Source organism: Rhinolophus ferrumequinum, chromosome 7, assembly GCF_004115265.2.
Source record: "Rhinolophus ferrumequinum isolate MPI-CBG mRhiFer1 chromosome 7, mRhiFer1_v1.p, whole genome shotgun sequence".
Classification (NCBI taxonomy): Eukaryota; Metazoa; Chordata; class Mammalia; order Chiroptera; family Rhinolophidae; genus Rhinolophus; species Rhinolophus ferrumequinum.
This window is the reverse complement of record NC_046290.1, coordinates 34,489,285-34,504,178: the sequence shown is the minus strand read 5'-3', so window position 1 is coordinate 34,504,178 and position 14,894 is coordinate 34,489,285. Positions and strand designations below refer to the sequence as shown.

Genomic DNA, 14,894 nt, shown 5'->3' with positions numbered 1-14,894 from the left:
AGAATCAGTGTGTCTACAAACAATCTGGCTGGAATTTTGATACGAATTGCAGTAAAGTTGTAGATTAGTTTGGAGAGAATTCACATCTTAATTTTCCAATGCATGTTTTTATTTAGGTATTTGATTTCTTTCATCAGTGTTTTGTAGTTTTCAGCATCTAGATCCTGTACACATTTTGTTAGGATTATACCTAAATACTTCAATGTTTTGAACTATTACAAATGGTATTGTGCTTTTAAGTTTGGTTTCCAATTGTTCGTTGCTGGTATATTGAAATTTGCATGTTGACCTTATGTCCTGTGACCTTGCTACACACACTTACTTGTTCTAGGAGGTTTGAGATAGATTCCTGGGGATTTTCTATACTCTCCTGATTTTAATTTTACTTTACTGGCTGCTTTTTCTCCTTCTCCTTTGAAGTTCCTTTTCTGCTTCATGATCTTTTAATTTTGGAGTGCTCCAGGGATCAGTCTTGTGGGTCCTCTTTTCTCCTCTATGTATACTCACTCTTTGGTGATCGCAGTCCAGTTCCATGGCTCTGATACCACCTCTATGCCACATTTATATCTTCCGCCTGGCCCTCGTCCCCCACAGACTTGACTGCCTACTTGACATCTCTACTAATACCCGCCTCAAACTTGAGTTCTCCAAGTATGAACTCTTGGGTCTGTCTTTTACCCTATTCAGTCTCCAGTTTTCTCCATCTCAGTTAATGCACTTTTAAACTTCTGGACTCTCAAATGGAAAACCTTAGGGTCATTGTTGACTCCTTTCTCACACTCATATCCAGTACATCCATCAGCAAATGCTATTGCCTTTACTTGCAAAATAAATTCAGAATATGACGACCAGAAAGCCTGTGCTCTGCCTACGGCCCCTCCCCACTTCAAACTAGTGCCTTATACAGAGTAGTAAGAAGTCAGTTAACTGTTGAACTGAATTGAATGATTGCTTCTTTATTAAAGAAGTGGTACTCAGGACTTTGAGATCTCAGTTCGTCGAATTATAATGTCCCTTAATGTTGACAAAAATAACATTTTTATACCTTAAGGTTCCAGAATTCTTAAGACAGCTATTATAAATGGAGTTCCTTAACTTTTTGGTTTGTATATTTGTGCAAGTTCAAATGCAGGTAATATTAAACTTTTTTCTAAGTTTTCCTTTAAGATACAGTGATAGAGTTTATAAATAGGAGAATGTTCTAGCTTCAGTTTATTTTAGTTATAATTTGTTGTGTAGATTGAAATGATTATTTTTCAGTTTTTAAAAATTCTGTCTCTAGGAAAGATTAATGTTAAAGAAATAGGCTCAGATAAGTACTCCATGTAACACAAGAGTACAATTATGTACTCTTACTTGTTTACAGCAAAAGAGGTATATTCATGTTTTAAGTAAGAAAGGAGTGCAGTTGTCCAGGTATTCGTTCAGTTGTACAATACTCATGGTCGTCAGTTCTCTCTTGTTGGCTTTTGTTTTTGGGAGTAGTTCAGTAATTTTTTTTTTTCTGCTTCATTCCTTCTGTTTCCTGAACTACATTTTATCTTGTATCCCCATGTGCACTTCATGCATGAACAGGGCAGAGTGATTTCACATGTTCTCTTGAATAGATATCAGAATTTCATTCTCTTAAATATAAGCAGAGGGAAAAGCAATGAGGTGTTGGCACAGTCTTTTTACTGTAGTATTAAGTATGATTATATTTTAGGTACTGTATCACTGGCATCTTTTGACAACTTGTATTTTTTAAATTGACTCTTTTCCTACTTGGAATTTTCCCCATTTGTAAATAAACAAAGGAAGATTTTTCAAATGACCTAATAGAGAAGGTAGATTAAATACACACACACCTCACTTACTGTTTAGCCTAGGGATACAGTCAGGTGGCAAAAATAATAATAGACCCATTATTTTACAGGTTACCCTGTACCTTTTGACTCTTTAGGTTTCTAGTCTCCATCTACATCCTCCCTTTCTTGTTCAGGCATTAGAGGAATGTGATCCCTGAGGTAGATACTTCACAAATGGGCAGCATTCTCTCTGTTCATTGGGTCCTTTGGTCTGCCAGTGGGGTCTTTTTGTCTCCCAGGCCATAGAGGTATGGTAGCTGACCTCTCAACAAACCTCAAGGCGCCTGACAGCTTTGTGTCGGAATTTCTCAGTCTCTTGCTCCTGCTGTTATCCCTGAATTAGTGTGTCCCTTATTGATTGGTAGACTCTGGAGTTGCGTGCTGACTCTCTCCTGGGCATCTATCTAGTGGGTTTTATATTTATATAATAGAATACTATTCTGCAATTAAAAGGAGCAAAATATCAATCTGTGCTACACCATGGATGAGCCTTGTAACACTGTTTTTGTGGAGGCATTTATGTAGTTTTCACTATTAGAAGAGTTTCCTTCACATGTAAAAGGTATTTAACCACAATTTCTCAGTTTTGCTGGACACTCCACCACCAATCTTTCTAACTAAGATATTTATTAGTATTTAGATTATGGTATCGAGATGCTGAATATTTGTGCAAGAGGAAGTTAAAGAGATGTGTGACCACGCTCTTACGTTATCTTTTCCTATCTCTGGAGAAGTATTCTTGTGGTTTTTAGTTTGTGGAAGTGATGAGTTACCATATCACATATTCTCTTCTGTTATTAATATTCACTGGTAGGAGGTAGAAAGGCTGTATTTATTTGTGGGTGAGTATGAGTTAACTATGCAGAGAATCTGATTCTTAAATGGGCTAATATGACAAGCCACGTGGGCATATTAAAAATCAGGATGTGGGAATGTAAAGGGGTGTAGGCATTTGGAAAACAGTTTGTCAGTTACTTAAAAAGGTAAACATATGACCCAGCTATTCTATCCCTATATATCTACTTACTAGAAATGAAAATATATATTCACACAAAGACTTGTACGTGAATGTTTGTAGTGACATTAGTCATAATAGACAAAAACTGGAAACAACCCAAATGTCCATTAACTAGTGAATGGATAAACCAAATATAGTACGTATACATGTACAATAGGGTACTATTCAGCAATAAAAAGGAATAAAATGCATGCTACAACATGGATGAATGTCAGAAACATTATGTTAAGTGATAAAAGCCACTTACAGAATACCACATGTTGTATGATTTCATTTATATGAAATGTTCACAAAAGGCAAATCTATGTAGAGACAAAACAGATGAGTGGTTGCCTGGGGTTAGTGGTGGGAGAAATGATCGAATGCAGATGGGCTCATGAGAATTTGGGGGGTTTTGAAAATATTCTGAAACTGGATTGTGGTGATGGTTGCACAACTCTATACATTTACCAAAATAATTGAATTATATACTTAAAGTGGATGAATTTTATGTTCTGTAAATCACCTTAATAAAGGGAATGAAAATGAATTCTGTCAATTGAAGTATTAGAGAAACATTGTTTGACAAATAATAGTCATTTGACAAATGATGAAAAGGGATTGCTTTAGAGATGTACTCCAGGGAAAAGGAAAAGGGGGTTTGACTTGAATTTATAAAAGAGCAAATGGAACCCTTCACTTTGCCTTGAAATCTACAGTAAATGTTTAAGGTACCATCAGATATCTTTACTTAAATTTTTGCATTTCTCCGTGCTGTGGTATACTGTGGCTAGTAGAGAAAATTGGTGGTGTAAAGTAACCGTTCTGGAGCGGTTTGTCAAGGACCTTAATGTTTATATCTTTTGGCCTATATAATTCCACATAAAAATATATTCTAAGGAAATAATTAGATATGCAAATAATGATTGGTATTTGGAAATGTTCACTGTAGTAGGGTAATAAAACAATAATAACCTGCATGTTAAGGGGAATGGTTATAATTGTTTAAGGTATGCTCTCTTGGTTGCACGCAGTAGAATCCCTTTCTAACTAGCTTAAGTAAAAATGGGTTTTGTCGAAAGGTTGCAGGGCACTCAGACAACTCGGAACAGCAAGACCAGAGAGGCCCTTTGGCAGTGAGACCCAGAGCTGCTGTCTCCGTTTTTCCGTCTCAGGTGTCAGGTGTCCCCGCTGTTTTCTCTGTAGACCTGCGTTATCCTCAGCCAGTCTTCAACCAGTGTTTCTTATGAATGGCCCATGCTGTTGGCCAGCTCTGAGTCAGTCTTTGTTCCAATTCCAAAATTTGCAGAGCAGAAATCTGTACCATTAGTTCACCTTTTTGAGCCTTACGTTTGTCCGTGAATAACGGATCTATGTTCAGGTTTAATTAATTCCTGAAAATTAAATGGCATTGGGTAATGACTTTGATGTAATACATCTCGTGGGCTTATATGAGAGATTACAAATATTAGTTATTAATTTAAAAATATATCTAAGGCTTTCTGTGATATGATCTCTTCACTCAAACTCTCAAAAGAATAGTGTGCATTTGTGGTAGATTCATTCATTCTTCTTCTTCTTTTTCTTTTTTTTTAATCATTTCTTACTGAAACCTCTATGGTCTGGTTTCCACCCCTTCTTATTAAAACCACTTTTATTGGGCTGGCCCGGTGGCTCAGGCGGTTGGAGCTCCATGCTCCTAACTCCGGGGGCTGCCGGTTCGATTCCCACATGGGCCAGGGGGCTCTCAACCACAAGGCTGCCAGTTCAACTCCTCGAGTCCTGCAAGGGATGGTGGGCATTGCCCCCTGCAACTAAGATTGAACACAGCACCTTGAGCTGAGCTGCCGCTGAGCTCCCAGATGGCTCAGTTGGTTGGAGCACATCCTCTCATCCACAAGGTTGCCAGTTCGACTCCTGCAAGGGATGGCTGGCTGCACCCCCTGCAACTAGCGACGGCGGCTGGACCTGGAGCTGGGCTGCGCCCTCCACAACTAGGACTGAGAGGGCAACAACTTGAGGCTGAACGGCACCCTCCACAACTAAGATTGAAAGGACAACTTGACTTGGAAAAAAGTCCTGGAAGTATACACTGTTCCCCAATAAGGTCCTGTTCCCCTTCCCCAATAAAATCTTTAAAAAAAAAAAAAAAAAAAAACCACTTTTATTAAGTGGCAATTGAAAACCCATTGGCCATTGTGGACCAATCGCCACTTCCTGAAATTCTCTGTCTGGACTTGGCCTCAGGGTCATTACTTTCTCTTGACCTTCCTTCAGCCTACCACGTCTGCCTCAGTGGATTTTCTTTGTCTGCTCATCCCTTTAGTGTTGCTGTTGCCCTGCCCCACACCCTCCACTTCTTTCACTTCAGAGCCATCCCGCACAATTTCTTTTACCTCTGTGGCTTCAGACATTTTTTATATCCTCAAATCTCTATCTCGGTATCAGACCCCTGCTGCTGAGATCCTGACTGATAACTACCAGCTGAGAGCCTCACCAGCTCTCCTCTTTTGAACCCTCATAGCTCTTGGTCCCTCTGCTTATTCTCTGCTATAATTATGTACATCATTCTATTTTGTATTCCTGGTAGTACCTAGCAGAATTCCTTGCACAATGGATTCACTCAATATTTGCCCACTTGAATATTTCTGTTAAAAAAAATAGACTGATTATACTTGTGTGTGATTTTATTTTGTTTCCCTCCTATCCTAAAAAATACCCACAAGCATTTTTTCTAAATCTAAGAATAATTTCTAACATAGTTTTTGTGGTCAAAGGAAAAAAATCAACTTAATGTTAATGAATATGCCAGTTAAAAACATTTCCAATATATTTGGGCCTATTAAGTAAGAATTTTTTCCTGAGAATAAGGACATAAAACCTACCGAGTTTTAGATACTAATCGTATGTGGACTTAACTTCTGTACTACTCCGAAAGAAAGAAATGCTCTTTGAAAAATTAAAGCAATTCAGAAATATGCAGTGTAGACACTGAAAGTTTCCAATATTGTGTGTAGAGTTCTTGCAAGTAAAATGAATTATAGAAGTTCTAGCTCTTTGTAATACAAAATAAATGTGCCCGTTGGGTTAGAGTTTAGTTTATTGGTTGAAGGCTAAGTGTTCAGTGACTGTATCGGGCAACAGCTCAAACTTCAGCTTTGAAGATTCACCCCACAGTGCGTGCGAAGTGAAAAGGTTTGTGCTGCAACCGTAGTGTTCGTACTGAAGGCTTGGGTATCTCACCTCGTTCCTCTGAATGCAGACCTCTTTGTGGATCGGAGGATAGTCTGAATTCAGGATGACAGGTAGTGGGATGTAAGGGTGTCAGCAAAGTCAGTTCTAGTTCATTGTTTTTTTTTTTTTTTTTTTTGTTAATGATGAATTTACTAGAAGTATGGCTTTGGAAACTTTGTGAGCATCTTAAAGGCCTAATGAGTTTACCACTGTTGGCAAATTGGCTCACACAAATAAACTTTTCTTTATGTATTCAGGTTCTCCATGAAAACCAGGAATATAAATGAAAGAACTAGGAATGTGCTTCTCCTTTTCAGTTGGCCCTTGTAGATTGAACAGACTTGATATTTTTAGTGAAGGACAATCAGGCAGAGTGTCAGAGGCTTGGTTGTCATTCAGCCTTTAGGGCTTATGGAGTTCATGAGACCTGTAAGTGGCCATCAAGACTTGGTGCTTCACGGAAAGAATCCTTGAACGTAGAATATGTTAGCTTAGTGGTTATGGTACCACTGCTGAGAGAATGGGTCATTTAGGGAGACAGCCTTCGGTCCTTGACTAAGTCTTGAAGCAGAGACCTCATGTGGAGGGTTTCTGCTAAACCACATCTCTTTTACAAAGCAGTGCTCGTCAGTATGCTGCAGTATTGAGTATGCCAAATTCAGTGACGTAAAGGAGAACTGAATTCTTCAAGGTCACACTTAGGCAAAAGTAGGACATTTTAGGAGGTGAGTGTGAGACATGATCTTTAGGGAAATCATTGCTGATGGAAACGGAGAGCTGTTTTTTAGGTGCTTTTGTGTTTGATTCCATTGTCCTTCTTTTCTTAAGAAACTTGATTTAAGTTCAGACTCCTTTTCACAGCACCTCTAAACTGGCTGTAACAGTACAGAAATGAATGGATAAAGCTTTATTTAGATACTCTGATAGCTTAGCCAACGACCATGACCTGTCTAAAGGGGGTAGTAATATAGAGACAAAATGGGACATGACAAAATGCTCTTTTCTTTTTGGAAGCAAAATCTGTGACATATTGGTTTAGAAATAGTGTTGAAAACCCTGTGATGAAACGACAAATGAGCATGAGGGGATTTTTTTTTTCTTCCCTAAAATCCATTCAGTGTATTTGGGCAGAAACAAAAGGAAGAAGATACTCTTGGTTAAATTGATTAGGAGAGGACTTGGAGTATTGTTTCCTGCAGAAAAAAGATCTTTACCCTAAACCATAATCTTTCTAGCTTCTGTTGCATGCATTGCTGCATTTCCTTTTTACATGTGCTCTTATTTATTTTCATGGCAAATGTATTTTTAAACAGCCTCTGGAATAATAATTGCCATTAATTAGTTTTGATATTTCTTTTTTAATGATATTTTCATTTATTCCTTTTGATAGCTGGATTGCCTTTTGCAATTCTTACTTCAAGGCATACCCCCTTCCAACGAGGATTATTCTGTAATGATGAGTCCATCAAGTACCCTTACAAAGAAGACACCATCCCTTATGCGTTATTAGGTGGAATAATCATTCCATTCAGTATTATCGTTGTAAGTTAAATCCGCTTTTTCGAAATTTATCACTTTTGGGCAGTTGGCTTAATTTTTGTGTTAATCTGTTAATGGTTGAATGCATAACCCTGTAAAACAATGTATTTTTTTTAACTTTTAATTGAAAGTGCTATTTGATCAAGATAATTTCAGCTATTTTAGGTGGGGACAAAAGAATAACAATATATAATTAGAAGAACCTTGCTGAATATGTGTTGGTTTTATGCTAATCTTTTTCAAGTCACTGTGTTTTTTAGAACTGTAATAGGTTATTGTTTTAGTAATCATGTAATAGATGAATATCAATATGTTTCTAGTATACCTTGTACCTAGGATATTATTTTATAATTTATTGACTCTGTGTATATGTATCTACTTTCTAGTTATTGAATTCTGGAAAAGAAAAATTGCTAACAAAGACTTCATTTAATCCATGTTTACTTTAACGAATGTTTAGCTAATGCTAGAAACGGGAGAGAACAGCCAAAGTTCTATAGATAATTAGCAGTGAACATGAAAGAATTTTTACTGGTATTGAAACACAATAATAACTTACTTTCTAGGATTTCAGGTGGGAATACTTTGAGAATGTGCTCTAGGGAGAAGACGTCAAGTTGATCAGACTAGATGATTTTTATAATGTCTGACCTAGAGAGTCTATGATTTAGATTAGTTTTATGCTCCATAACTTGTAACTTTAGAAACAAGGTTTTTCTTCTTATTAGTTAAAAGCAGAAAATGTGGTCCCACCCAGGAGATAGGCCAACAAGATAATGTCATATATGTCTTGTCAGTTTTCCTTATTAGCACTGAAAGTTAATCAACTTAATTTGTGGTACACAATTAATAAAAGAAAACCTCTGCTGTACAGATGTTTGTTTCCTGAGGTTGTGAGCTTGAAGGCAGAGACGGAGCCTTGTTCGTCTTGGTACTCTTGCTGCCTACCACGGGGCCTGGCCTGTCCTAGGTGCTGGGAAAAACAGGAGTCGTGCCGCAGTAACAGTGTGGGCGACTGGCCTGCAATAGGGTCAAGTTTTAAGAAATCGGTGCATCCCTTCAATCTCGACAAATCTTTACACTGAGTTTTGACTATTGAAAGAAAGAAAGCCAAGCCTATGCTTCTGGAGTAAGAGTAGGGTCTTTTTCTTTTTTTTGAGTACATATGTTTCTGAGAGCTTACTATTTGAATATAAAAATTTTGGTAGGACTCTTATTTGCAAACAGTACCTGATTTCGGACAAGATTCAACAACTCAGACACTACTACGAGTGTACTTGTCTTCAATTCTAATTTTCATTGTGTCTCAGTAAAAAGGATGCTGTACAAGCAAAAGTCCGAAATTCGCTGCAGACCAGAGGCAACAGGATTGGGTGCCGACTTCCGGGCACCCTGTGGGTGTCTGACAGAACGCTCAGTTAACAAAAACTCGTTATTTTTATTTCATTAACTTGGAGCTTTTGACTATTTCAGCATCACCTGTGCGAAAGTCATCTTTATATTTAATAAAACAGCAAGTAAATTGAGTAGGTTTCTTAGAACAGACTGTTTAAAGGTGCTATCAAGTGCTATTTTCATAGTAACTGTATCAACAAAGACAAACACTGCGTAGGACAGTGGTTTTATGCACTAATTTAAAATAATTTTAGTTTATTTATTAACTCAGCTTCTTACAGGCAGCACTTGGTTAGACTTGTATGTGTTTAATTTTATTTACTAGAAGGTAAAGGATTTCTTTAAAAAGTCTTTTAGGACTGTGATTCAGACTTCATATCAGGTCTTCGACATGAGTTGCAAATGATCCACAAATACGTGAGTGATTGAGGGAGGCTTGTAGAGAACCAGAATTAAGGTAGTTTCTCGGAAGCCCAGAGAGCATTTCAGTAAGGAGGAAATGGTCAACAATGTCACATACTACCAAAGTTAAGGTAAACGAGGGTTGGTAAAAAAACTGTTTGATCTGATGAGACTGTTTTGACTTTTGAGAGAGATTCAGTAGAATAAGGGGAATGGAGGTAATTACAAATATTTAGGAAGGAGAGGAAGTATGTCCGTGATTTTAGATTATTCTTTTGGGAAGGTGGCCCCTGAATGGAAGACGTCTAACTATAAGGACAGTGTGGAGATGGATAAAATCATCTCGATTGGTGGAGATACAAAAGGGGATGGTGAGAAAATACTGTAGTGCATAGGTTTTACATGCTGGAATCATACTGATTTAGATAATTATTAGCTTTGATCTTCAAAAGTATCCTGTTTTACTCCCCCAAACCTTATTTTCAGTTCTTAGTAATTTATCTGACCTTTAGAATCTGAATACTTAACGCCTGACGAGCCGTCCCAGCTCTAAGATTCTGCCATCGTTAGCTTCAGTGTGGACCTCACCAAAAGCTGAGAATTGGCATAAATGGCTCAAAGAGCAGGATAAGATATTTAAATTAAACAAAAATATGGCTACTCTGTGTAGGTGAAATGCACAGACACATCTCTACATTTAATTTAGAAGAATTGATTTAGAACTTCTCTTGTTTATTTCTCTCAGTGAAGATGGAGCACGATAGCTTACACTGATTCTGCACATCAGCTTTAATCTGGCCGGTGCTCTGAATGCTCCTAGTGAGCTGATTTTCTGTCACCAGTGGCAAGAACTATGGTTTGGCTTGTCCTACATAATCATTATGACTCAAAAAGATCAATACCTATTTATGGAAAACAGTTGATTGCTTTCGCAAGAACAACTGACAGCTGAGATGTGGAAGTTTCATCTCCTCGAATTGTGGTTAATTAGTGTGCTTGGTATATATTTTAAATTATCAAAGATCTACTCCATAATGAAACATTAGAAACATTATTTCTTGCTGTGAATCTATCAAGGCAGTTGCTAGAAAAACCTAGCAGCCTGAGGAGAATAGTATATGCTTCAATGCAAGGCCACTGGCTGGAGGCAATCTGGGAGAACCCTAAGCAAAATAGCAGAGATACCATAACCCTAGAAGTGCATATGGTTTTCCTCTCCTGTGAGACCTGTTCTCAGGAAAGGATCTGGTTAAGTTATTCACATTAAGGACCATAATGAATAAATTTATCTGGGGCTTAATATGTTTAAACATATTAAGTTACCTTTTTACTCAAGAGGCAGTGTCTTCAATTAAAATTTATTGATCACCTACTCTGTTTTAGGTCACTGTGGTAGTATTAGCTTTCTAATCAACAACTAAAAATTCACTCTTGCTTTTGTAGAATTCGTAGTATAGTTGACGAAGTTATAAGATTCTAATTACGGAATTTTAGAAGCCATTGAGCCAGATGAGGAAAGAATTTTTGGTATCAAGTTCTTGAAATTCTTTTCAGGAGGCAGCCATTTATTTCACCTATGGTAAGGCTCACCCTGAAGACAATTAGTCCTCTATAAATGGAAATCTTTGAATGCATTATATAATTGTTTATATAAATTGAACACTTTTTATGTAAAACGAAGCAGCAAAACTAGAACGCATGTTAAGCGAAACTTTGTGACTTGCATGTTAAGCGAAACTTTGTGACTTATACTCCCCCCCCCAGCGTAAATAATAGCAGACTGTTATTTAAGTGTTTATTTTGGTCTCAGGTAGCTACAGTGTGGCTTATTTTTTAATCAGCAAATGTAATTTTTTATAATGTTGCCACTCAGTATTGTTTTAATTTCTCAGGATATTGGTCTGTGAACTTGTAAAGTATTTGGAAAGCCTTTTATGCCTTTAAACTCGTTACACTGTTGCATATTCATGCACAGGCTGTTCTAGAATTTGGGAAGGCTTTAACTCCAATTTTACAAAAGTCAGGGAAAAATAAAGAGGAAAGAGTCTCTTGAAATGTTTTCTTGGAGAGGGGGAGAGCATGAGTGTGTGTTTGCTCTTTAATGAGACTTGTTGAGGAAGCCGGGCCGAAAGGTCTGGGGAGAGACAGGAAGAGGAGGCACTGTCAGCTACCCTCCCTGCCCTCTGCACCCACTGGCCTCAGGGTTAGATCCCGGCTTTTATATTAGATTGTTTACTCCTTGAAATAGCCTTCCGCTTTTCAATATGATAGATATCTTTAATTCAGAGGAATGTTTGATAAAAATGAAGAATGTCAAAAGTACTTAAGAGATATTTTAATTGGGGAAATTTGTGTTCTTTGAACAAACACCATGGTTTTTGTCCACAATACATCACTGTCTACTTATTAAAACTCAGTTTATTAGGATACAAGAAAAGAAATAAGGTTGTATTGTTTTAAGTAGACTTTGAAATTATTTTAGCTTAGCCATTGCTTTGTAAGCAGCATCCACAATTGATCTGACACCTTTTTTTTATGGTTTAGAATTAGATATCCTAAGTTGATTCCATTTGTAAAGGAAAAAACAGGAAGGGTCTTTTTACAATAAAGATTTTATTGTGATTTACCATTTTCTTTCTATTTTTAATTTTGTTGAAAGTGCCTGGTTGCTGCTTTAACATGTTATATTTCTGTTTCTTTTTCAGATGATTATTGGAGAAACCCTGTCTGTTTACTGTAACGTCTTGCACTCTAATTCCTTTATCAGGAATAACTACATAGCCACTATTTACAAAGCCATTGGAACATTTTTATTTGGTGCAGCTGCTAGCCAGTCCCTGACTGACATTGCCAAGTATTCAATAGGCAGATTGCGGCCTCACTTCTTGGATGTTTGTGACCCAGATTGGTCAAAAATCAACTGCAGTGATGGTTACATTGAAAACTACATATGTCGAGGGAATGCACAAAAAGTGAAGGAGGGCAGGTGCGTGTTAAATCTTTGATGCTTGTTTTATCTTGTGTATTATTAGAATAGAAGTTTTCAGTGACTGGAAGATGAGCCATTCACTAGCTTAGAGAGAAGAACTGAGGTAATCACAGGGAGGTGAATTGAGTTCATATGTTTAATCTATTCTCTCATTCTTTTATGCCTATCCTCTATTTAAGAGTATTTTAATGCAACTCTTTCATCTCTAGTGTATAATGATATAAAATGAACCTCGTAGATCATAATAGTCCAGGGTCAGCAAACTTTTTCTTAAGGTGCCAGAGAGTAACTATTTTAGGCTTTGTGGGCTATATGATCCATTTGACAACTATCCAACTCTACTGCTGTAGCAGGAAAAAGCAGCCATAGACAATCTCTGAATGAATGGGTGTGGCTGTGTTTCAGTGAAACTTTATTTACATAAACAGTGGCTACTCCAGGGGCTATAGTTTGCTGATTTATGACCTAGTCCAACCGTGTGTGAAGCTCTGCTAGATTTCTTAGTATCCTTAGAGTATATTTTTTTATAAGGTAACTTCTTATCTTGACAGTGTTAGGTCTTCAGGTTGCCTTCTTACAACACCCTTGTTGGGCTGCATTCTGCATCTGGAGCACCATTAGGCATGAATGAAATAGAATGTTTGGAATACAAAGGGTCCGACTCCTTAAATTTATAGATGAGCAAACAAGCCCGATAACATTAACTAAAGCCACTAATTAGTAGAAGAGCCAGTTCCTCATCTCAGGTTTCAGAATGGTCAGCCATATCTTTTTTATATGATTGACCTTGTATTTTATGATAGCTATCTATTTCCCTTATTCATCCTCCAGTAAATACTCTCCCTGGGTACAACAGCCTTTGATTGTTCTTTGTATGTGATTCCCAGATATGTTGTTGTCCTTGTTTGTTCTGTTGTAAGCTACACAGGCCTGCTAGTAGCCCCTAATTTTTGCATTTAGTGGGGATGAAAAAAACCCCTTATGTGACTAAGAGTATACACTACGCTGTGTGCTTAGGATTCAGCAGTTCCCATCTTCATGGAGCTTAGTCTAGCAGGGAAGACTTACGTTAAACAAATGATGACAATGGAAGAGAAGCACCCCATTGTAATGAAGCCGAAGATTAGAGAGGTGGTTGAATGGTGAGCTCTGAGGTGATGAGATGAGGACTGATATGGGTATAATGTCTTAAAGAATGAAGGAGGGAAAAGTGACTGAAACCTAGGTGGCTGAGAAGTAGATAGGAGAAGGCGGTGGTGTTGATTTGAGCGTGGGTGAGCAAGCATTTTTGTGAGAGGTAGGGGAAGAATGGTTCAGAAATGGCTTTGAGGAGGGATAAGATACCAACACCAACCCTGGACTCTTAAGGCATGGGATGTGGAGACCTCATTCTCCACTTTGATAGCACTACAGGGCCAAGCAGTGTACGAGGGAAAGGCTTTTTAACTTAATGACTAAGAGATGTAGTTAATCTTCAGTGAAGAGTTTGAAGACACACAGAAATACAGAGGCCTTGAACAATAGAGCCGGAGTTCCAGAGTTCACAGTAGAGTGGGATGGAGGGGATGAGCACATGGCTTGGTTGGAGAAGAGGAAGCTTATTTTGATAGAAATTACTTCTAATCTATGTATCAATTTGTGAAGAATTGCTCTCTTGATACTGAGTCCTTCAATCCATGAATATGAGGTCTCTCTCCATTCATTTAAGTTTTCTTTAATTTCTCATAGTTATAGTTTTAGTTTTCAGTATTCACATCTTGCACACATTTTAAGTTTTTGTGTTTCTTGATGCTGTTGTGAAAAGGTTTTTTAAAAAAATTAAATCAATTTTCTATTGTGTTTAGAAATACATTTTTTTCACAATTGGTTTTTATATCGGCCTGGTATCCTGCAGTCTTGCTAATTTATTAGTTGGAGTAACTTCTTCTATAGATTCCTCAAGATTTTCTCTGTTCCCATTCATACTGTCTGTGAATGAAGAGGGTTATATTTCTTATATTCCCTTCTCTTTGGCCTTTTATTTCTTTTCCTTGCCCTGTTATACTGGCTAAGTGGTGAGAGCAGACATGCTCGTGTTCTTCCTGAATTAGGAAGCCCTCAGTCGTTCACCACTAAGTATGTTACCTGTGTGCTTTTTGTAGATGCCCTTTGTTACATTCTTATCATGAATGTGTGTGGGATTTTGTCAGTTGCTTTTCTGTGCTATCAAGACAGTCATATTGTTTTTTTTTATTTATTTTAATACAGTGTATCCCATTAATTTTGGAATATTAAAGCACCTTTTCATTCCTGTGATAAACATGTGGTCATGCTGTATTATACTTTTTATTTTAACTGGATTTCATTTGCTAATATTTTGTTAAGGATTTTTACTTCTATGTTCATGAGTGTTATTTGTCTACAGTTTTCTTATGTGTTTTTTTTGGTCTAGCTTTGGTATCAAATGTTTGGTAGAATTCACCAGTGAATCCATTTAGACTTGTAGTTTTCT

General features: G+C 37.4%; 1 protein-coding gene across 2 annotated transcripts in view; it reads left to right on the top strand.

The window, feature by feature from the left end:
- PLPP1 (phospholipid phosphatase 1) overlaps nt 1–14,894 on the top strand; it is a 77,079-nt gene that overhangs the window by 42,681 nt on the left and 19,504 nt on the right. The window contains exons 2-3 of one of the 2 annotated variants that reach the window (XM_033110511.1): nt 7,469–7,620; nt 12,120–12,400. In XM_033110511.1, the coding sequence (XP_032966402.1) occupies nt 7,469–7,620; nt 12,120–12,400 (433 nt within the window). The remainder of the gene's footprint in view (nt 1–7,468; nt 7,621–12,119; nt 12,401–14,894) is intronic. The other variant, XM_033110510.1, reaches the window with a different exon arrangement.